The 16,460-nt window shown below is 37.7% G+C and overlaps 1 protein-coding gene across 9 annotated transcripts in view; it reads right to left on the bottom strand.

The window, feature by feature from the left end:
- LAMA2 (laminin subunit alpha 2) overlaps positions 1 to 16,460 on the bottom strand; it is a 375,334-nt gene that overhangs the window by 54,709 nt on the left and 304,165 nt on the right. For all 9 annotated transcript variants that reach the window (XM_075035675.1, XM_075035668.1, XM_075035670.1 and 6 more), the window contains 2 exons: positions 11,527 to 11,629; positions 1,723 to 1,839 (listed from right to left, as the gene is read on the bottom strand). In XM_075035675.1, the coding sequence (XP_074891776.1) occupies positions 1,723 to 1,839; positions 11,527 to 11,629 (220 nt within the window). The remainder of the gene's footprint in view (positions 1 to 1,722; positions 1,840 to 11,526; positions 11,630 to 16,460) is intronic.

Raw genomic sequence — 16,460 nt, 5'->3', positions numbered from 1 at the left:
TTGCCTTTTTTCACTTTTCTTTTTTTTCATCATATCTAAGCATCTCTTTTTGAGGCCATTATTAGTGGTCATGTACTTTTCTGGCAGAGTGAAAGTTGGAGTTACTGTGTTCCTTCCCTCTATTGGTCATACAAATTATATTTATTTTCAGCCACACTTTAAATTATGCCATCCATGCACATGTAGGTTCTTGTCCTAAGGTGGTCTACCTGTCTATCCCATTTTGAATCTTTCTGCTTTTATCTGGCTATTAATATAGCATGGACACAAGAATTATTAGTTTAGGCTATTCTCTGCTTTCTCGAACCCTTGAAGAACAAGATATATGACCGGGTCATTTCCTCCCCCATCCTCACTCTTTATTTCCCTGTTGGACAACTAATTTACTGCATTTTCTTAGTCATGCCATTTATTTGCTCTGAATTTCATTCTTAATAGACATCTGCTTGTTTTTATGAGTGTCCTTGTCCCAAAAGCAAGCACCCTGTAACTCTAATCTGACAGGAGTTTATTACATTGCTAATGGTTGCATATTTCATATTTCTTTTACTTGTTTCATATTTAGCAGTCTGTGTCGTAAGGTCAACTGGCCTTAGAGGTCCATTTTGTTTGACTGAGACACCTATCTGTGCACAAGAAGAGAAACAGTCATGTCAATACCTGTGGCCAAAACCCAGGAACTGGCATAAGATGAGCATGACATATTAAAACAAATTTTTGTGAATGCCTGATTTCAAGGATCACTAAATCTAAACCAAAACTTTTTGGTTATCTGGAATCTTAAAGCAACAAAAATGTGCAAGATGAAGAGTAAATTGTTTTTCATGCCAAGTTTTTACATGCAGTCTGAACCTTCCAGACCATCACAAATCAGACAGAATATGGATTTTCTTTAGAGACTTTTCTTAAGGCATATCTTCAGTTTATAAAGTGCTCCTTGGAGACAAAAGTCGTAGCAGATTACATTGATAAAAACCTTTTTATTTTCTAAAACAAACATTCAGTTTATTACTGTCCATTATAATGAAACTATGTTGTAGCTCCCTGCCTCTCGCTATCACAATGCAAAGTAGTTAACATCCTAGGACTTCGTGGTTTTAATGAGTATTACAGAATTAAATTTTTTTTTTGGCTATATAGAATTCCAAATGTGCATAGCACTTCAGAGTTCCTTTTCATTGAGGAAAGCCTGTTCCAGTTCTAAGCAATTTACAGTCTAAAAAAGATATACAACACCAAACAGTGACTGGAAATGATACTGCAAAATAAATCAATGAGAATGTGGCAGAAAGGTAAGACAAAACCCAGCAAATTTCATCCTGCTTTTTCTGTAAAGTCAGTAAGTCTTTATTCTTCTTGGGTTAAATTATACTGGTTAAATTATAATGGTTCATTGAACCATTCATAGAAAGACTTTTCATGCCTAAAGAAAAGACTATTTGTCTCAGATTATATCATAATTCCTGATATCATAGTCCTTTTCTTTCTGAGACCTTTTGCAAACTGCAGAAACATGGTACCTTTTACCCTGCCAAAATAGAAACATACCATGTGATTGTTTTCAGTTCAGTTCTCTCTCTCACATTGCTCATCTTTGTCTTATTACAGTGGCCAACAGTCAAAGTGGACACAGGCAAAGATTAATCAGACAGATGTTAAGTGATGGAAAATGAAACAAAAGAACAGGGATGAGTCAAGTATTGTGGCACTTTTCCAGCTTACCGTTAGGAATGGCTGACAGCTTTCCCAAGGTTTCATTCAAAGCTCTCAGGAGAATGGAATTCTTCTCATCAGCATCTTTCAGCCTGTTCTGCATGTTGTCAAGATTATCCCCCTTTTCTATAAAAAATGCACATAGTACAGAAGCTTTAACTCTTTGTTTCCACTATCCTTTCTTTGAACGGAATTTAAAATGCATAATAACCAACAAGCCATTTATCATTAAGATATTATACTGTGTAAATAAGGAAGTCCAGTAAAACTGGTTGTAGGGTTCACTGATAATCTTCTTCTGTTTCTTTAAGTTCCCTAGTTCCATGGTATCTAACTGCTTGAGTTCCTTGTACTGTTGTATATTTATTAAGGGTTTTCCTAAGGTGTACAGAGAAAAGAAAAAAAGACAATCAGAGATGGTATGATTTATGCAAATTCACACAATGACCCACTGATAGATTCAACAAGTGTGATGTTTAGTCATAGCTTTGATTCCTAGATTAAGCTACTACTGAAATTTTCCTCTTAAGGTGGTTGTCTGGGTTGAATGAGTTGAACATAGTGTGAAAGAGGCAAGATTGATTAGGTCAGCTTACTGTTGCAATTAGACTGGCCAGAGTCCAGTTCTCTTGGATTTTCTTGAAGATAACTGATGTTGACATAACATCTGAGAAAAACACATGATATCACCCTAGCACTGATCATCAATATGAGGAGAATACACTAACAACAGGTTATTATGAAATAAACATACTAAATTTTTTTTGGAAAAAGCCCGTTTAGTAAACAAAACTCAAAGCTAAGGATTTGTTCAAATCGAAGAACTAGTACAAATCAAAGGCACAAGTGTGTCATATTCGCTACATTACAGATGAAACTGATGTTGTCCTTTACAGGTAAGTTCCTATTCTTCAGCAGATGCTTTGAATAAATATTATGGATTTTTTTTGAACAGTATCCAGCATAGCAATAATTTTTCAAGCTCTAAAACGTGAGATTCCAACTAAGCTTTACGGCTATTTAAATGGACATTATTTCAAAATTTGGAAGTAAAGTTTGGTACAGAAAATAGTAGTTAATGCTTAAACTACTATCTTAGGGGGCATTTTTCATAATTTCTTTGTATCAATATGGAACTGTTTGGAACAGACAGCTGGTAATTTCTTATCTTACAGGCATGCCCAACTGGGAAACTAATTCAACATCACTGTGATTCAGCAGGAAGAGGAGAATAATTTGTAGAAACGTATGACTGTGACCTTCAGAAATGTGACAGGTTATTGAAAATAAACACCTAGTTTTTGGATACTTATCCAAGTAGATACTGGGATAGGAAACCATAATGGAGATGGGGTTTCTTGGTGAATTACAGTCACATACGTGTCAAAAACAAAAAGCATCTCTTTTTACTAAGGGACAATAATTAGATATGTCATTGGTACTCCAACATCTCCAACAGCACCAGGGCTGTAAGACCTTTGTGAGAGAATAAAAAGAGTAATAGATTAAAATGAAGGATTGTGGTTCAAGTTCCACAAATCCTAAAAAAGTAAGGTTTCTTAAAACTGGATGTGCAAGAAGCAATTTGTAAAGCGAAAAATCCAACAAAATGTATACTACCTACAAAAAGTCATTAATTTTCCAAGACTATAGCAAGGCTGAAATAGCAGATGGAATTTAAATGAGAATCATACTTTTGTTGTTAGACCCTTTGAAATGTCATTCAGGAAGAAATCTGTTTGCTTCATTTAAATTAGAGCAACAAACAGAACTGCAGGAGTGCCTGGAGGTAAGCCTTCATTCCTGCAAAATGTCCTGTAAGAGGCACAGTTAACAGTAGAATAAAGTCGGGAAGAATCATATCATTTATAAGATCACTCTTCTCAAAAACACCTTTATTTTTAAATGAGAGGGTTTGTCTCCACTGCTGAATGAGGCTACCAGTAACATGATGTTGTTAAACCACAATGAACTCATGAGATTCTGGTCTTATATGCTCTGAGACCTTATCTGAGTTCATTTCTTGTTAAGTAATAATACTGACAGAACTGTTTTAATTTCCTCCGTTTAATTCTGAAATGTTGGTCTGCCTGATATTTCCTTGGTGTCTCTGGTGCCTTTTGGGATGTTAGTGTTTATAAAATGTGTTAATATTTCTGAGATATTTGATTCATTTCTGTTGGTGGTGTACTAACTTTGTTGCATACTCTTAAATTATCTCTTTTTTCTCCTCTTTACTCTGCCAGATCCAACATTATGCTAATTATCCCCCAGTTATATTTCTGAAGAATTATGTTTCCAGACTTCTGTTTTCAGCTTTGTAACCATAGCAGCAAATTAATTTTTATGGATTTTAATAAGGGAAGTTTCCCTACAACTCCTGAAATTGAATACTGAGACTCCACCTGTTTAATATTTTTTCTTTTAATTCCTCAAATACATTTAACCTGTATTTTTTAAAAAATTACAATACTAAAGCCATAAATAAGTGCCCTGAGGGAGGCTCTTACACAAAGAGATGTGAGGAGATACTAAGGCCTGTGTCAGCTTTTCAAGGAAATTCTTCATTTTGCACAGTGATATTGTTATATTTTGAAGTAACTTCCCATACTGTAATCCAGATGGCCTCTTCACTAAGCAGTGAGATAATCTTGTGTATGAATCATGAACTAAACTGACTTCATGTCGGCTTTTCCCCATCCTTTAATTATTAGCATTTATGAAAAATGCTGGAGCTATGATTTGAAGGCCTGAGATCCTCTAGTTAATCATAGAGGCTAGACAAAATACAGGCAGCTACAATCTAAGTTTTTCCAAACTACATAGCTTATCTGACTTGGAAGGGGTTAGTGGGTCTGCACTGAAAGATGCCAGGCACTGTCAATTCACATGAAAATGTAGGTTGAGGAGTATCCCGAGAAATTTATGTCAATCCTGTTTCTACTTGATTAGCTCTGCATGCAGATGGCACAGGATGCCAATCAGTGCACTGTTTATTGTTCAAATCAACACTGCATTGTTCATGCATCACTGAAACTAAACCCTAAAGAGTAAGCAGGATCCTGAAGGCCTTTGCAGGTAGGGGCCTTCAGGTTTTCTGGCTTGGTTAACATGAGCAAAGATTTTCAATTTCTATTTATATTTCCATAGTTAAACACAGTATTACAGAATAAAGCATCATCCCTTTTTCCTCTGAGTGAATAAATTGAAGTGAGTCAAATAGCAAAAAAAATAAATCACTGCACTCAAATATTTCATCTTAAAATGAACTTAAGAACTTAGTTAGTTACCATTTATAAGCAGTGATCTATTTTTACAGGACACAAGTTTTTACAAGTCTCTGCAGATCACACACAGAGGTGGCAGTGGTTAATTACTGATGATGTGCCACCATTGCAATGCTAGGAATCTGGAAACAGATGTCTTGTGATAGTATGACCAAATGCAGTTTTCCATGTGAATCTGTCCAGGAAAATACCCTAAGGCTATGCTACCCAGTGCAGGTATCCCAAAATCAGAATAAAAGTGGAAGTCTGTCAAGGAGCAACATATGAAGCTGTTTTTATGGATTGGATACTGCATGAATGAACTGGCAGTTACACACATCCCTTTCTGTTATCTTTGTTTTGCTTCTTCCAAATAGCATTCTTGCTCCCCACAGTCTCATCCTATAAAGAGGAAGATGGGTCACAAGCTAAATCTTTTTCCCCTAAAACAAGCAAGAGTTAGAAACTAGCATTAGGAACCAACAGGGGAAAGAGATGTAACTAGAGAAATGCAGCTAATGATGGTTAACTTTTTAAAAAGACTACTTTCAGCACTGACTGCAGTTTTTGTATGAATATTATGTTGGTCATCAAACTAATGCAATAATTTGGTAAGTGCAATATGCCAGGTCAGCAAAAATACAAAGCAGAGAACAACACACAAACAAAGGATTTAGCTATGCCTATCAGCTGGAAAATATTTTAGCTAAAAATATTCACGTGTTGTCAGACAAGACAAGCCCTCCTCACATTGTCAATTCTTAAGCAAATGACGAGCTGAATTTCAGTAGCCACCTGACAGCAGTCTCCAGCTGAAGAGGAGTTTATACATCTTATTTTCGCTTTCCATTGATCAGTTTTGACAAAGTCTGTATATAGTCTCAAATCTGCACTGGGGCAAGTATATTTTTAAAACAGTAAATTCAAAATTATAGGGAAGAAAAATTGCTCCTGGCAAACTGAAAATCCCTCAAGGCACAGAGAAAATGAAGCTGGCAGGCAGCAGCATTCATTCATTTATTGCCAAAATTTCAAAACTCCTTCTTAGCCAGAGCACTACATACAGATTTTGCTTCTCCCACCAGGGTCCTTCTAACTCCTAGCCCTACAGAGAGAGAAATGACTAAATCTCCATTTTAATAGCTTCTGTCAGAAGCTTTGCTTTGTAAGGGCTGTTTCAGCAGTTTTTGGTGGTAGTATAAAACATTTCCGTGATTAACAGCCATTTTATAACTTGGGTAATTGGCCACAAATCAGGGGAATGTCATAATGTAGCAAGAAAACATTCCCACCTCCATCACAGCCCAGCCTGGATTTTTGGAGCATATATTAGTTGAGTGGCTTATGGGTCTTCATTACTTTAACTGATGTACTGCCTGTAGTGCAGACAGAGAAATTTTAAACTAATTATTACTTCTGTCTACCAGCTCTTTATAGAGTGCCTATCGTCCATCCTGCACTTCCAGTCAAGACTTTGAACTGAGTGGCTTCATAAGAATCATAAGAAAATATCTTTCTGTTAGTTTGACACTCTCACTTTCTGTCATGGAAACATGAAGACATCCAGAAGGGATTATGTTCATATACTAACAACATTACCACTGTGGAGCAAAAGTGGGATGGGGAAAGGAAGAAATGTAAGAAATCTGTCATTGCATTTTTTCTTGTACATCTGCATTCTGGGCATAATGTTAACTGAACTCTGTGGGTCAAGCTGTGGAGCATAGAATCATAGAATGGTTTGGGTTGGAAGAGACCTTAAAGACCACCTAGTTCCAACCCCCCTGCCATGGGCAGGGACACCTTCCACTAGACCAGGTTGTTCAAAGCCCCATCCAACCTGGCCTTGAACACTGCCAGGGATGGGGCATCCACAACCCCTCTGGGCAACCTCTTCCAGTGCCTCACCAGCCTCACAGTGAAGAACTTCTTCCTTCCATCTAATCTAAATCCACCCTCTTCATTTTAAAGCCATTACCTCTTGTCTTACCACTACATGCCCTTGTAAAAAGTCCCTCTCCAGCTTTCCTGTAGGCCCCCTTTAGGTACTGGAAGGCTGCTATAAGGTCTCCCCAGAGCCTTCCCTTCTCCAGGCTGAACAATCCCAACTCTCTCAGCCTGTCTCCATAGGAGAGGTGCTCCAGCCCGCTGATCATCTTTGTGGCCCCCCTGTGGACTTGCTCCAACAGGTCCATGTCCTTCTTATGTTGGGGGCCCCAGAGCTGAATGCAATACTCCAAGGTGGGGGTCTCACGAGAGTAGAGGGGCAGAATCACCTCCCTCGACCTGCTGGTCACAATTCTTTTGATGCAGCCCAGGATACAGTTGGCTTTCTGGGCTGCAGATGCACATTGCCGGGTCATGTTGAGCTTCTTGTCAACCAACACCTCCAAGTCCTTCTCCGCAGGGCTGCTCTCAATCCACTCATCACCCACCCTGTATTTGTCCTTGGGATTGCCCCAACCCATGTGCAGGACCTTTCACTTGGCCTTGTTGAACTTCACGAGGTTCACACGGGCCCACCTCTCAAGCCTGTCAAGGTCCCTCTGGCTGGCATCCCTTCCCTCCAGTGTGTCGGCCACACCACACAGCTTGGTGTTGTCGGCAAACTTGCTGAGGGTGCACTCAATCCCACTATCCATGTTGCCGACAAAGATGTTAAACAGCGCCAGTCCCTATACCGACCCCTGAGGAGCACCACTCAACACTGCTCTCCACTCGGACATCGAGCTGTTGACCGCAACTCTTTGAGTGCAACCATCCAGCCAATTCCTTATCAGCCGAGTGGTCCATCCTTAAAAACCATGTCTCTCCCATTTAGAGACAAGGTTGTTGTGCGGGACAGTGTCAAATGCTTTGGACAAGTCCAGGTAGACTGGCCATGTTTTATTAGATGCAAAAAGGCATACTGTGAAAAGTTCAGAATGTTTGTCTGTATGAAGCACTTTAAATCTAAGACATACCAGAGAGCATTAAGAAAGCTCCATCTCATAACCCTTCAGTATGGGGCAAGAACATAGACAAAGATCTAACACATGCATTTTAAGCACTATTCCCTGCTTGCAGTAGGATTGCTTTATGAATCTTTAGACTGTTTAGACTTTTGCTTCTGAATTATGAAACTGTTATCAACTAAATTCTCACTGGTGTAAAATGGGAGAATAACATACTTTTTTCAAAAAATCTCTGAAGTAATGTCTTACTGAAGTTTTAATACATCTTTTCTCAGGGTTAAATTGGGCAGTCTCGTAAGCACATGGAATTCACATATATCCAAGCACGGACAATATTTTATTTTGTCCTTGAAAACAGGGCACTGTGCTATACGAAGCACATGATTACTCCATTATAACTGCCTGGGAAGAACACAAAGCTATGGACTCCACCCTGTGGTGTCTAGTTTGCTTAGAGGAACACTGCGGCAGGGCAGAGGCAGTGCTGCCGTTTTAGTGTTTCCTATACACCAGCCATGGCAAACTGCACCAGTTTGCATTCCAGAAAAGGGCACTAACAGCATTCCTATTTGTTCTACTTCAGCCACGTTACTTACATTGCAAAGTGGCTTCCCCTCATAATTTTGTGATTTTCTGTAACTTATTTACTGAAACACACTTCTCCAGCCCTAAATCTGTACTGAATCTGGCAGTAAAGAGTGGCAATAAAGAACACCCTAAATATACATCCAAGAGCTACTAGTAAATGAAGACACATTTTTTTCTCAGAGCTGCTAGAAGAAAATAATTATGTTTTTAACTTTCAAACAGTGTATGACAGTGAAATGTAATTAATGACTTTATGAAACATTATGCTTTATGACCTTATTAAACATAATGTTTACTTGTTAACTACTTCTGCAGCTGGAAAGCCTAGAGCTGCCAAAACTAAATGAAAGTGTAGTAATATCCAAAAGATGATTCTAAGTTTTATGAATCTCATCCTTAATGCTGTATGCTTTTCACAATGCATCTCCCAGGAGGCCAATGAAAATTTTGTATGTTAAAACCTGAAAGACTGGTGTCTATTATAAAAATCTGTCTTGTTTCTAACAAAAAGTATTTTAACTGCTCTAGCATGACAGGGAAGCTTCAGGCATCACCTCTGTGACAAGCAGTTTAAATCTCAACCTCAAGTATTTACTGTATGTGATTTTTCTAGTTCTGATGCATGAAACAAACAAACAAACAAAAACCCAGCGTGATTTTCAGATCCTATGATGAGCAAAACATATCATATCATAGCTGTTTTCCTTTCCTCGTCTTTATTTCTTCCAAGTCCTATATCTGTTTTCTCACATAGGTTTTCAAGTATTATGCTTTTCCCAGCCTTGTGGTTAATTGCAAGTTAACCCTATTATAGCTTCAGTCAATTGAATCAGATTAAACTATAATGTATCTAGCATGAAAGAATTTTTCAGAAACTACAGTGACTGGACACAAGCTTCTCAAAATATACACAACAAAATTTCAAATTACAAAAGAGAGGGGATTACAGTGCACTAATTTGAAATAAACCACAAAGTTATCAACTTGAACTTATTCTGTCTAGACTAATCAAAATATTACTCAGTATTCAGATAAAAGACTTTCAAAATAATTGTACAGAGGACTCAGTTAATTGATCCTCCTCTCAGACTTTACTATACTAGGGGCACACACACTGTGTGCTCCTAAGTTGCTTGCTTTGTTATATGTAAAACCAAAGCAATTAAATCAGTAACGTTTAACATTTTTCACAAAGGCAGATGTGTGAAACTCAGTGTTGGCCTACTTGAAAGTGGATAATTGTATCATGCTTATTTCCCCTCAGGTTTAGTCTAAATGAATTATTTTTTCAACTCCTTTCTAAGACTGTTGTGGAGAAAGAAGTGTTGAGTACTGTTAAACAGATGCTTCATTAGTGCTGCAGTAAGTATTTTCTTAGAGGACCTATAAAACAATCTGTCTGGATAAAGACGCAAGAAATAAACTGCTTTTGGTTGCAATGATCAGAAGATCATTGAATCATAGACTCAGAACAGATGTTTGTCCAAAGATCATTTTTCTCCTTCTGACCAACAGTCATTCCTCACTGATGTTTGTCTAAGGTGTTTTTGAAGATTTTCAAAGGTCACATCTCCCTATCTCCTCAGCAATCAGTTCCAGTACTTCTGTATTTTAATTACAAGGAAGATTTTCCTAATATGTGATCTGTATCAGTGTATTTGAGATATGTTAGTCCCATTGCCTTTGGAGAAACCTTGACATAACTAAAGAATATTAAGTCCCTACTCAATTGTCTCTTTTTCAGTCTAAAATTTTAAATTATTTCCAACTTTCTCCTTATCTCTCCACCACTAGATCTCCATTTAGTCTTCATGATGTCTTCAGGACTCTGCAAACCACCTCAGCCCTCATGAAGTTCAGTGCCAGGACTGTGGCCAGTAACTTAGCTAAAGCACTAGGAACCTTGAACAGAGTGGAAGGGTTGTTTCAGGTGGTTTGGAAAGCCATGCTCCTATTCATGCTTTACTTTGTGACATCTGCCTTTTCTACCTCTACACAGCACATGATCCATGCTTCTCTTTAGTCTCGTTCTAGAGAAGTGCTACTCTGACAATTGCTCCTCATCCTGCATTTCTGCAGCTGATTATTCACATGTACATGAAACACCTCATATGTGTCCATCCTGACTACTGTCCTACCTTCTCACACTACAGCATTCACCAATAATACTCTCATTTATTGATGAGAAAATATTAAGGTCATTATAAGCACAGTCTGACTTGAATTACCAGCTTTTACATCTCACCAAGCAGCATAGTTCAAAATCATTTTTGTTTCCCAGTGGAAAATATTGAATAGAAATTTAAGATGTTTTATTTTGCACTGGGAAACCAAAGTATTTGGTTTGTAATCTACAAACTTTATTATTTGAGCTGCATTTAGACATGTATTTATGCTTTAGGAACAAAGAAATATTTTTGTGTATGTGTGTGGAAATAATTTTTCTCTAGAGACATATTGTTAGTTTCATTTTTTTAAGAAAATGCTTAGCAATTCCCTCCCATTACTCTCTGTTTGGCAAACATCTTCATTCTACTTCCCCATGCTTCCCTTTTCTGGCACAGTCCCATAAGCATCCTGAAGAGATGTGATATCTCTGATTGGCACTGCAAACCTTGTTTCTGTATTGACAAGAATAAAAATTTAATGCTGGGCTGGTGTTTGTACTAATTTTCTGCTACAGCATTTAGTAAATCAGAACCAGTATTTCCATCACTCCTTCCTCCCCACTTACACGTGCCCTTACTGTAGTTAGCAAGGGAAGACCAAGGCTCCATCCTCCTCAGCCTTCCTGTCCAAGAAACAGACGGAGGGGACAAGCATCCCTGCATAATGCCTGGACCCGAAATAGGAGAATCATTTTCATTGGTACATTGTTCAATTTCAAATCAGATAATCAATTATACTTTTTCCCTACTGATATGGCTTCTTCATACTGGAAGCACAGCAGTCTCACAATGTTTTCCTTGTATTTAATGGGCCTGAATGCCATATACTGCACATACCTTTAACATCATTTTCTAACATCTTGGCTTCATTAAGAACCCTGAAGCTTTTCTGAAGAGAGCTCTTGGCGCCATCCTTCAATGATCCTTGAGGACCAGATGTCTGTAGACAAACAAGCAGTGTCATACATACAAGAAAGTCTGAAGTCATAAAAGGTATATGAAGATGATGTAAATGAACAGTCATCTAAATTTTAAGTGATTGTCAGTGTACCCTGAATTATATCCCATTGCTGTTATATTGGTCTACAAGAGAAAAAAAAATAATCTCTAATTAATTTCCTTTTGTTTTTATGGGAAGCCAGATCTCCTTTGGAATACCAGTGATGACTTTAATAAAAAGAGAAAATGTTTGTAGTGTTAAAGAAAGAGGTTTGACTCTAGGAGCAAAACTTTGTCCAAAACAAACAAACAAAAAGATATTTCAAATCAAACATGGATTTCTCCCTCCAGCTACAGACACAATACCATGCAATACAGTATTTCTCCCTAACAGAGGCTACAGTACCTTTAGAAGCCAGACTGGATCTGATGATCCAAATTCTAATACCGACAACAGAGATTCCTTTGTGGTTGAATTCAAGAATTGTAATTGCTAGGTCGTAAAGAAAATATGATATAAAAGAAATAGAGTTTAAAAAGAAGGGCAAACTGCAGTTAAACTGAAAGACTTTTATTACTAAATAACCATTTTTACCATATCATGCTACTTTCTTTTGAAAAACTTCCATCTCTATCTTCAGTGCAGAGATTGATCAATAGATAGAATGATTTTCTAAATTAGATTAGTATTTTCAGTTGGTAGGAAGTGCTCTAGGTTCTGAACCACTTACTGTTCAGTTTGTAAGACTGAACTCAGGTCACACATCATACTGAATACATATCTTTGAGAATACTCCTGACAGCCAGATAACATTCTGTATTAGTCATGGGTCATAGCCTTGTAACTAGTATGTAATTAAGAAGCAGCTACTTTTCATTTTCCAGGGCAGATACATATACTCAGAAATTAACTGTGTGTCAATTAAATGACACAGTTATTATTGCTATTCATTATTTATATAATGAGCAAGCCCAGAGGTGATATTTCGCATACTACTGAATCTTTGTTGCTTTTCGATGATGCTGTAAAAACCATATATTGGACTTGCCCATTTCTTTTTCTTTTAAAAGTCTTAGGGAATGCTTTGGATACTTTCAAAATTCAGAAACAAGTTTTTTGTTACGGGATATCTCATGGTATATGTTCCCATGTCACAAGGATATAGCTATTAAAGATTCCTTGTATTCATACAGGATGTAAATGTATGCTTAGCTTTCATCATAGGCTAAGTGATTTTTAAGAAGTAAGGCCCATATGACTGCCATATTTCCAAGCTCACCTGAAATATTAATATTTGTACACAAATTTCTTTCAACAACAACAGAAACTATACATTCGAAAGATGAACAAAGTTAGTTTGTTACAGATTTTCTTTATCACGTAATACAAGAAGCATTGGTAATTGAAAAATACATATAAACCCAGGAGAAGAAAAAAAAAAAAGTCTATCCAATTAAGCAAAAAACCTCTCCTGAAGGAATAATGTTTGGCCAGATTTTGTGGCAGATGCACCTGTCAAATCAGATAATACTTTTATATTTCTTTTCCCATTAGCAACAGAACCCAGGGTATGATCACTCTGTGACCATGGACTTCAAAAATAAAGATTGTTATTATTATTAAATGAAAAGGCATGGTTGACTGGCTGTTAAAGCAGTTAATATTCAATAAAATGAAGTTGGAAGGCCAGATTTACAATGCAAAACCAAGAAGTTCATCAAATCAGGGACAGTAATTGGGCATGTGCTGACAATTAATCGGAAACAGATTTCAGCATGAAGTTAATACTAGAAAAGCCCATTCAGAGACAAATACACTTGTACTGATTAAAAGCTTTATTTTATATTTATTTTAAAATAGTTCTGAAAGGAAGGATTAATCAAGACATCTGATGGAAAACATACTTTTTTTTGCTAGCTTTTCTTGTGGCTCATGAGATATCAAGTTATGATGAAGTCAATAATGAAAAAAACAAACATTCTCTGGCCTTGTGTGAGGTGAGTCTGTGTGCTTGTGGCAAGCCTGGGTCATGATGAACCCCTTTATCATTTAATATAATTGACAGCCAAGGGTCTTGGATATTATTTTCTGAATTGGAATACCTGCTGTAAAAAAGTAAAAAAAGATTGTGATTCAAGATAAATTGGAAAAATCACAGGGTCTCAGGAATCTAATTTGTTCTAATTCTGCCTCTTCTAGAGCGTCCATAACCTGGGGGTAGTACCTTCCTCTCCCTGTGCCTTCCTTCACACCCCCTACCCTCCCCATGCAAACTCTGTGCAGCTTGACTGCTTGTAGCATCTTGTGGCAGAAGTGGGATTTCATTATGTATCCAAACAATGCAATCTCAATCGTGGTTTAGAGGCATAAGTGCTGTTATAATAATATAATGCAAAATGCTGCCACTGAAACTATACATCACCCTTAATGGTCTGGTTTTTTCCTAGCCATGGGTTAGCAAAAAATTTAACAAAGTTTAACAGCAAAAGAAAAACATCTATCAAATTAAAGAAAAAGTCTATGAATTGATAATTAGCAGACAATTCTGGATAAGGAAAGAATTTAGGAAGAATATCCCCTCTGTCTTCCTTTTTCTGGTATTTCAGTGAATCTTGAACTGTTTTTGTCAAACAGCCTAGCTCCTACAGGAGTGGCAGAAAGATTTCAGTTCAGCCCATAGCCTAGTGGGTTATGGCACTCTTCTAGGATGGAGGAGACCCCTCCAGATCTCCCAGGGATGATTGTGTGAATCACTGATTTATCACATTAACAGGGAAATGTGCTACATGCTCCATGTTTGAATAAGATCAGCCATAGTTATAGCACTGTGAAGACTCCCCTGACAGTGCATGCTGGGCATGGTCTGAACACACATCAGACTGAGAATTGCTGTGGACTTTGCAGAAAGGAATTTTTTCTGAGGTTTCTTGAATGGATGTAAACATGAAGTAGGTACCATGTTGCCCAATCTGCTGACATGTTGGTGGTTTTGGTCACATGCAGAGGTACAGCTCCAAGCATGGATGTAAATGCACTGGGACAGTTTTGAGGTTCACATACTTGAACTTACACATGTACAAGGTATTTTATAGACCTAAGTGCTAATTCACATCAGTTAAAAATAGTTCTGCCTTATTCTTAAATTAAATTTTTTTCTTTTCACATACATTTATATCCTGCGAAGTTTTCACCTATGCAAGAATTAGGGTTACTCTCATTTTTACCAGTCCTGAAGACAGCTGACCATTCTGAAGCACCAAAATGTTACGAATTACTTGCACCTCAGGACATCCTCATGAGGAGGATGGCTAGGCAGCTTTATGCCATTGCCACATAAGGAAACCTAGACAACCAACTGTCGGGGTACCACTACAAAGAAAGTCAAAAGCAAGGAAGGAATTAGGACCCTAAACACCTAACATGTCCCCTGTGGTTCCAGTTACTAGCCTATACGCCCTCTCTAAAAAGCCTAAGAATAATCACACTTTTTCAAGACTTATTGTAAAACTATGATTCTGATCTGTGAGACACAAGCTGCATCTGTTAACATGACTCCTCTCTTCAGTCAGTTGGAGCTGCTTGAATACTAGAGATTTCTCATCTGTGATAAACTTATTTTGCTTTTAAAGGGAAGAGCAAATCCATCATAAAAAGCTCAGGAGGAATTTTTCTGTCATATTTTAAATACATTTTTTCCCAGTCATTTATCAGGCTTTCTGTAATCACAATGGATTTTAAGCATCTTTTCGTTCTTGCTTTTAGCAACATTACCTTAATTTGAAACCAAAATAATTTTCCCATTACAAACCAAAACACACCCCCCCCGAGATACCACTAAGGTTCTTGTAAATTATTCACTCTGGTGATGTACGGGGTGGAATCTAAAACCCAGTTCTGTCCCTACCATCTATAGTTCATGCACCAGCTTGCTGCTGTTGGGAAACCTTCCTCCCCCTGCCCCAACATTATAACTGGTCAATGGGATAGGCTAGGCTCAGGGATGCATGTGAGCTTCCGCGCTTTTCTCCATTATCTGCTAGCACCTGGAGATCAGAGTCTTTTACACAAGACTCTGTTCATATAGAAGAGAACATGGCTCCATCTTTCAAAAGGAGGGGAAAGATATGATCTCTGTTTTCTACACAGGGTCCCACAGAGCACCTTCTCAGAAAGGAAAGGTTTCTAGGGGCTTCTCAAATCCACAAATACTGCCTTCTAGGTGAGTGCTTGAACCATGGTGCTCCAGACAGCCCTGAATGAGGGTGCACTCTCGCTCCCATGCTGAAGCTCAGCTAAAAGTCAAATTTCCTTGGGGCCTGCAGAAAGAGGGAGCCTGATTTACCTGGTTAGCAGTTAAGCCCTTCACTTAGGACGAGCAAACATTCAACAGTCTTTGCATAAAAACAAAAAATAGAATAGCGAAATGATGACTGAACTTCACAATTAACATATTTTTTAAATCTGGTCTGAAATCCTCACATGATCATTTACCAAATAATGGTTAAAGTCTACCTTGCTCTGCAGAAATTTGATGGTAAACCACTGATTACCTCTATATCAAGTCAATAACGTTCAAAAGGCAGCAGCTCCCTCCATTTTCTTTTTTATTAACTAGATCCCTGTTACACATATACAGCTCATAACAAAAGCCAAGCTCCCTCTAATGAATACATGCAATGGAGATGCTTAAAACCTCACCTTAATAATATCTTAGTCTCTTTCACTGCTACTCACTTGCCTCTACATTATATTGTTTGCCTTCAGCTCCATCCCTTTCAAATTATCTATCCATTTTCTCCATGTTGTAATCATCTGGTTCACTGTCTGATAT

This window comes from Buteo buteo, chromosome 9, assembly GCF_964188355.1.
Source record: "Buteo buteo chromosome 9, bButBut1.hap1.1, whole genome shotgun sequence".
NCBI lineage: Eukaryota > Metazoa > Chordata > Aves > Accipitriformes > Accipitridae > Buteo > Buteo buteo.
This window is presented reverse-complemented; position numbering and strand designations above follow the sequence as displayed.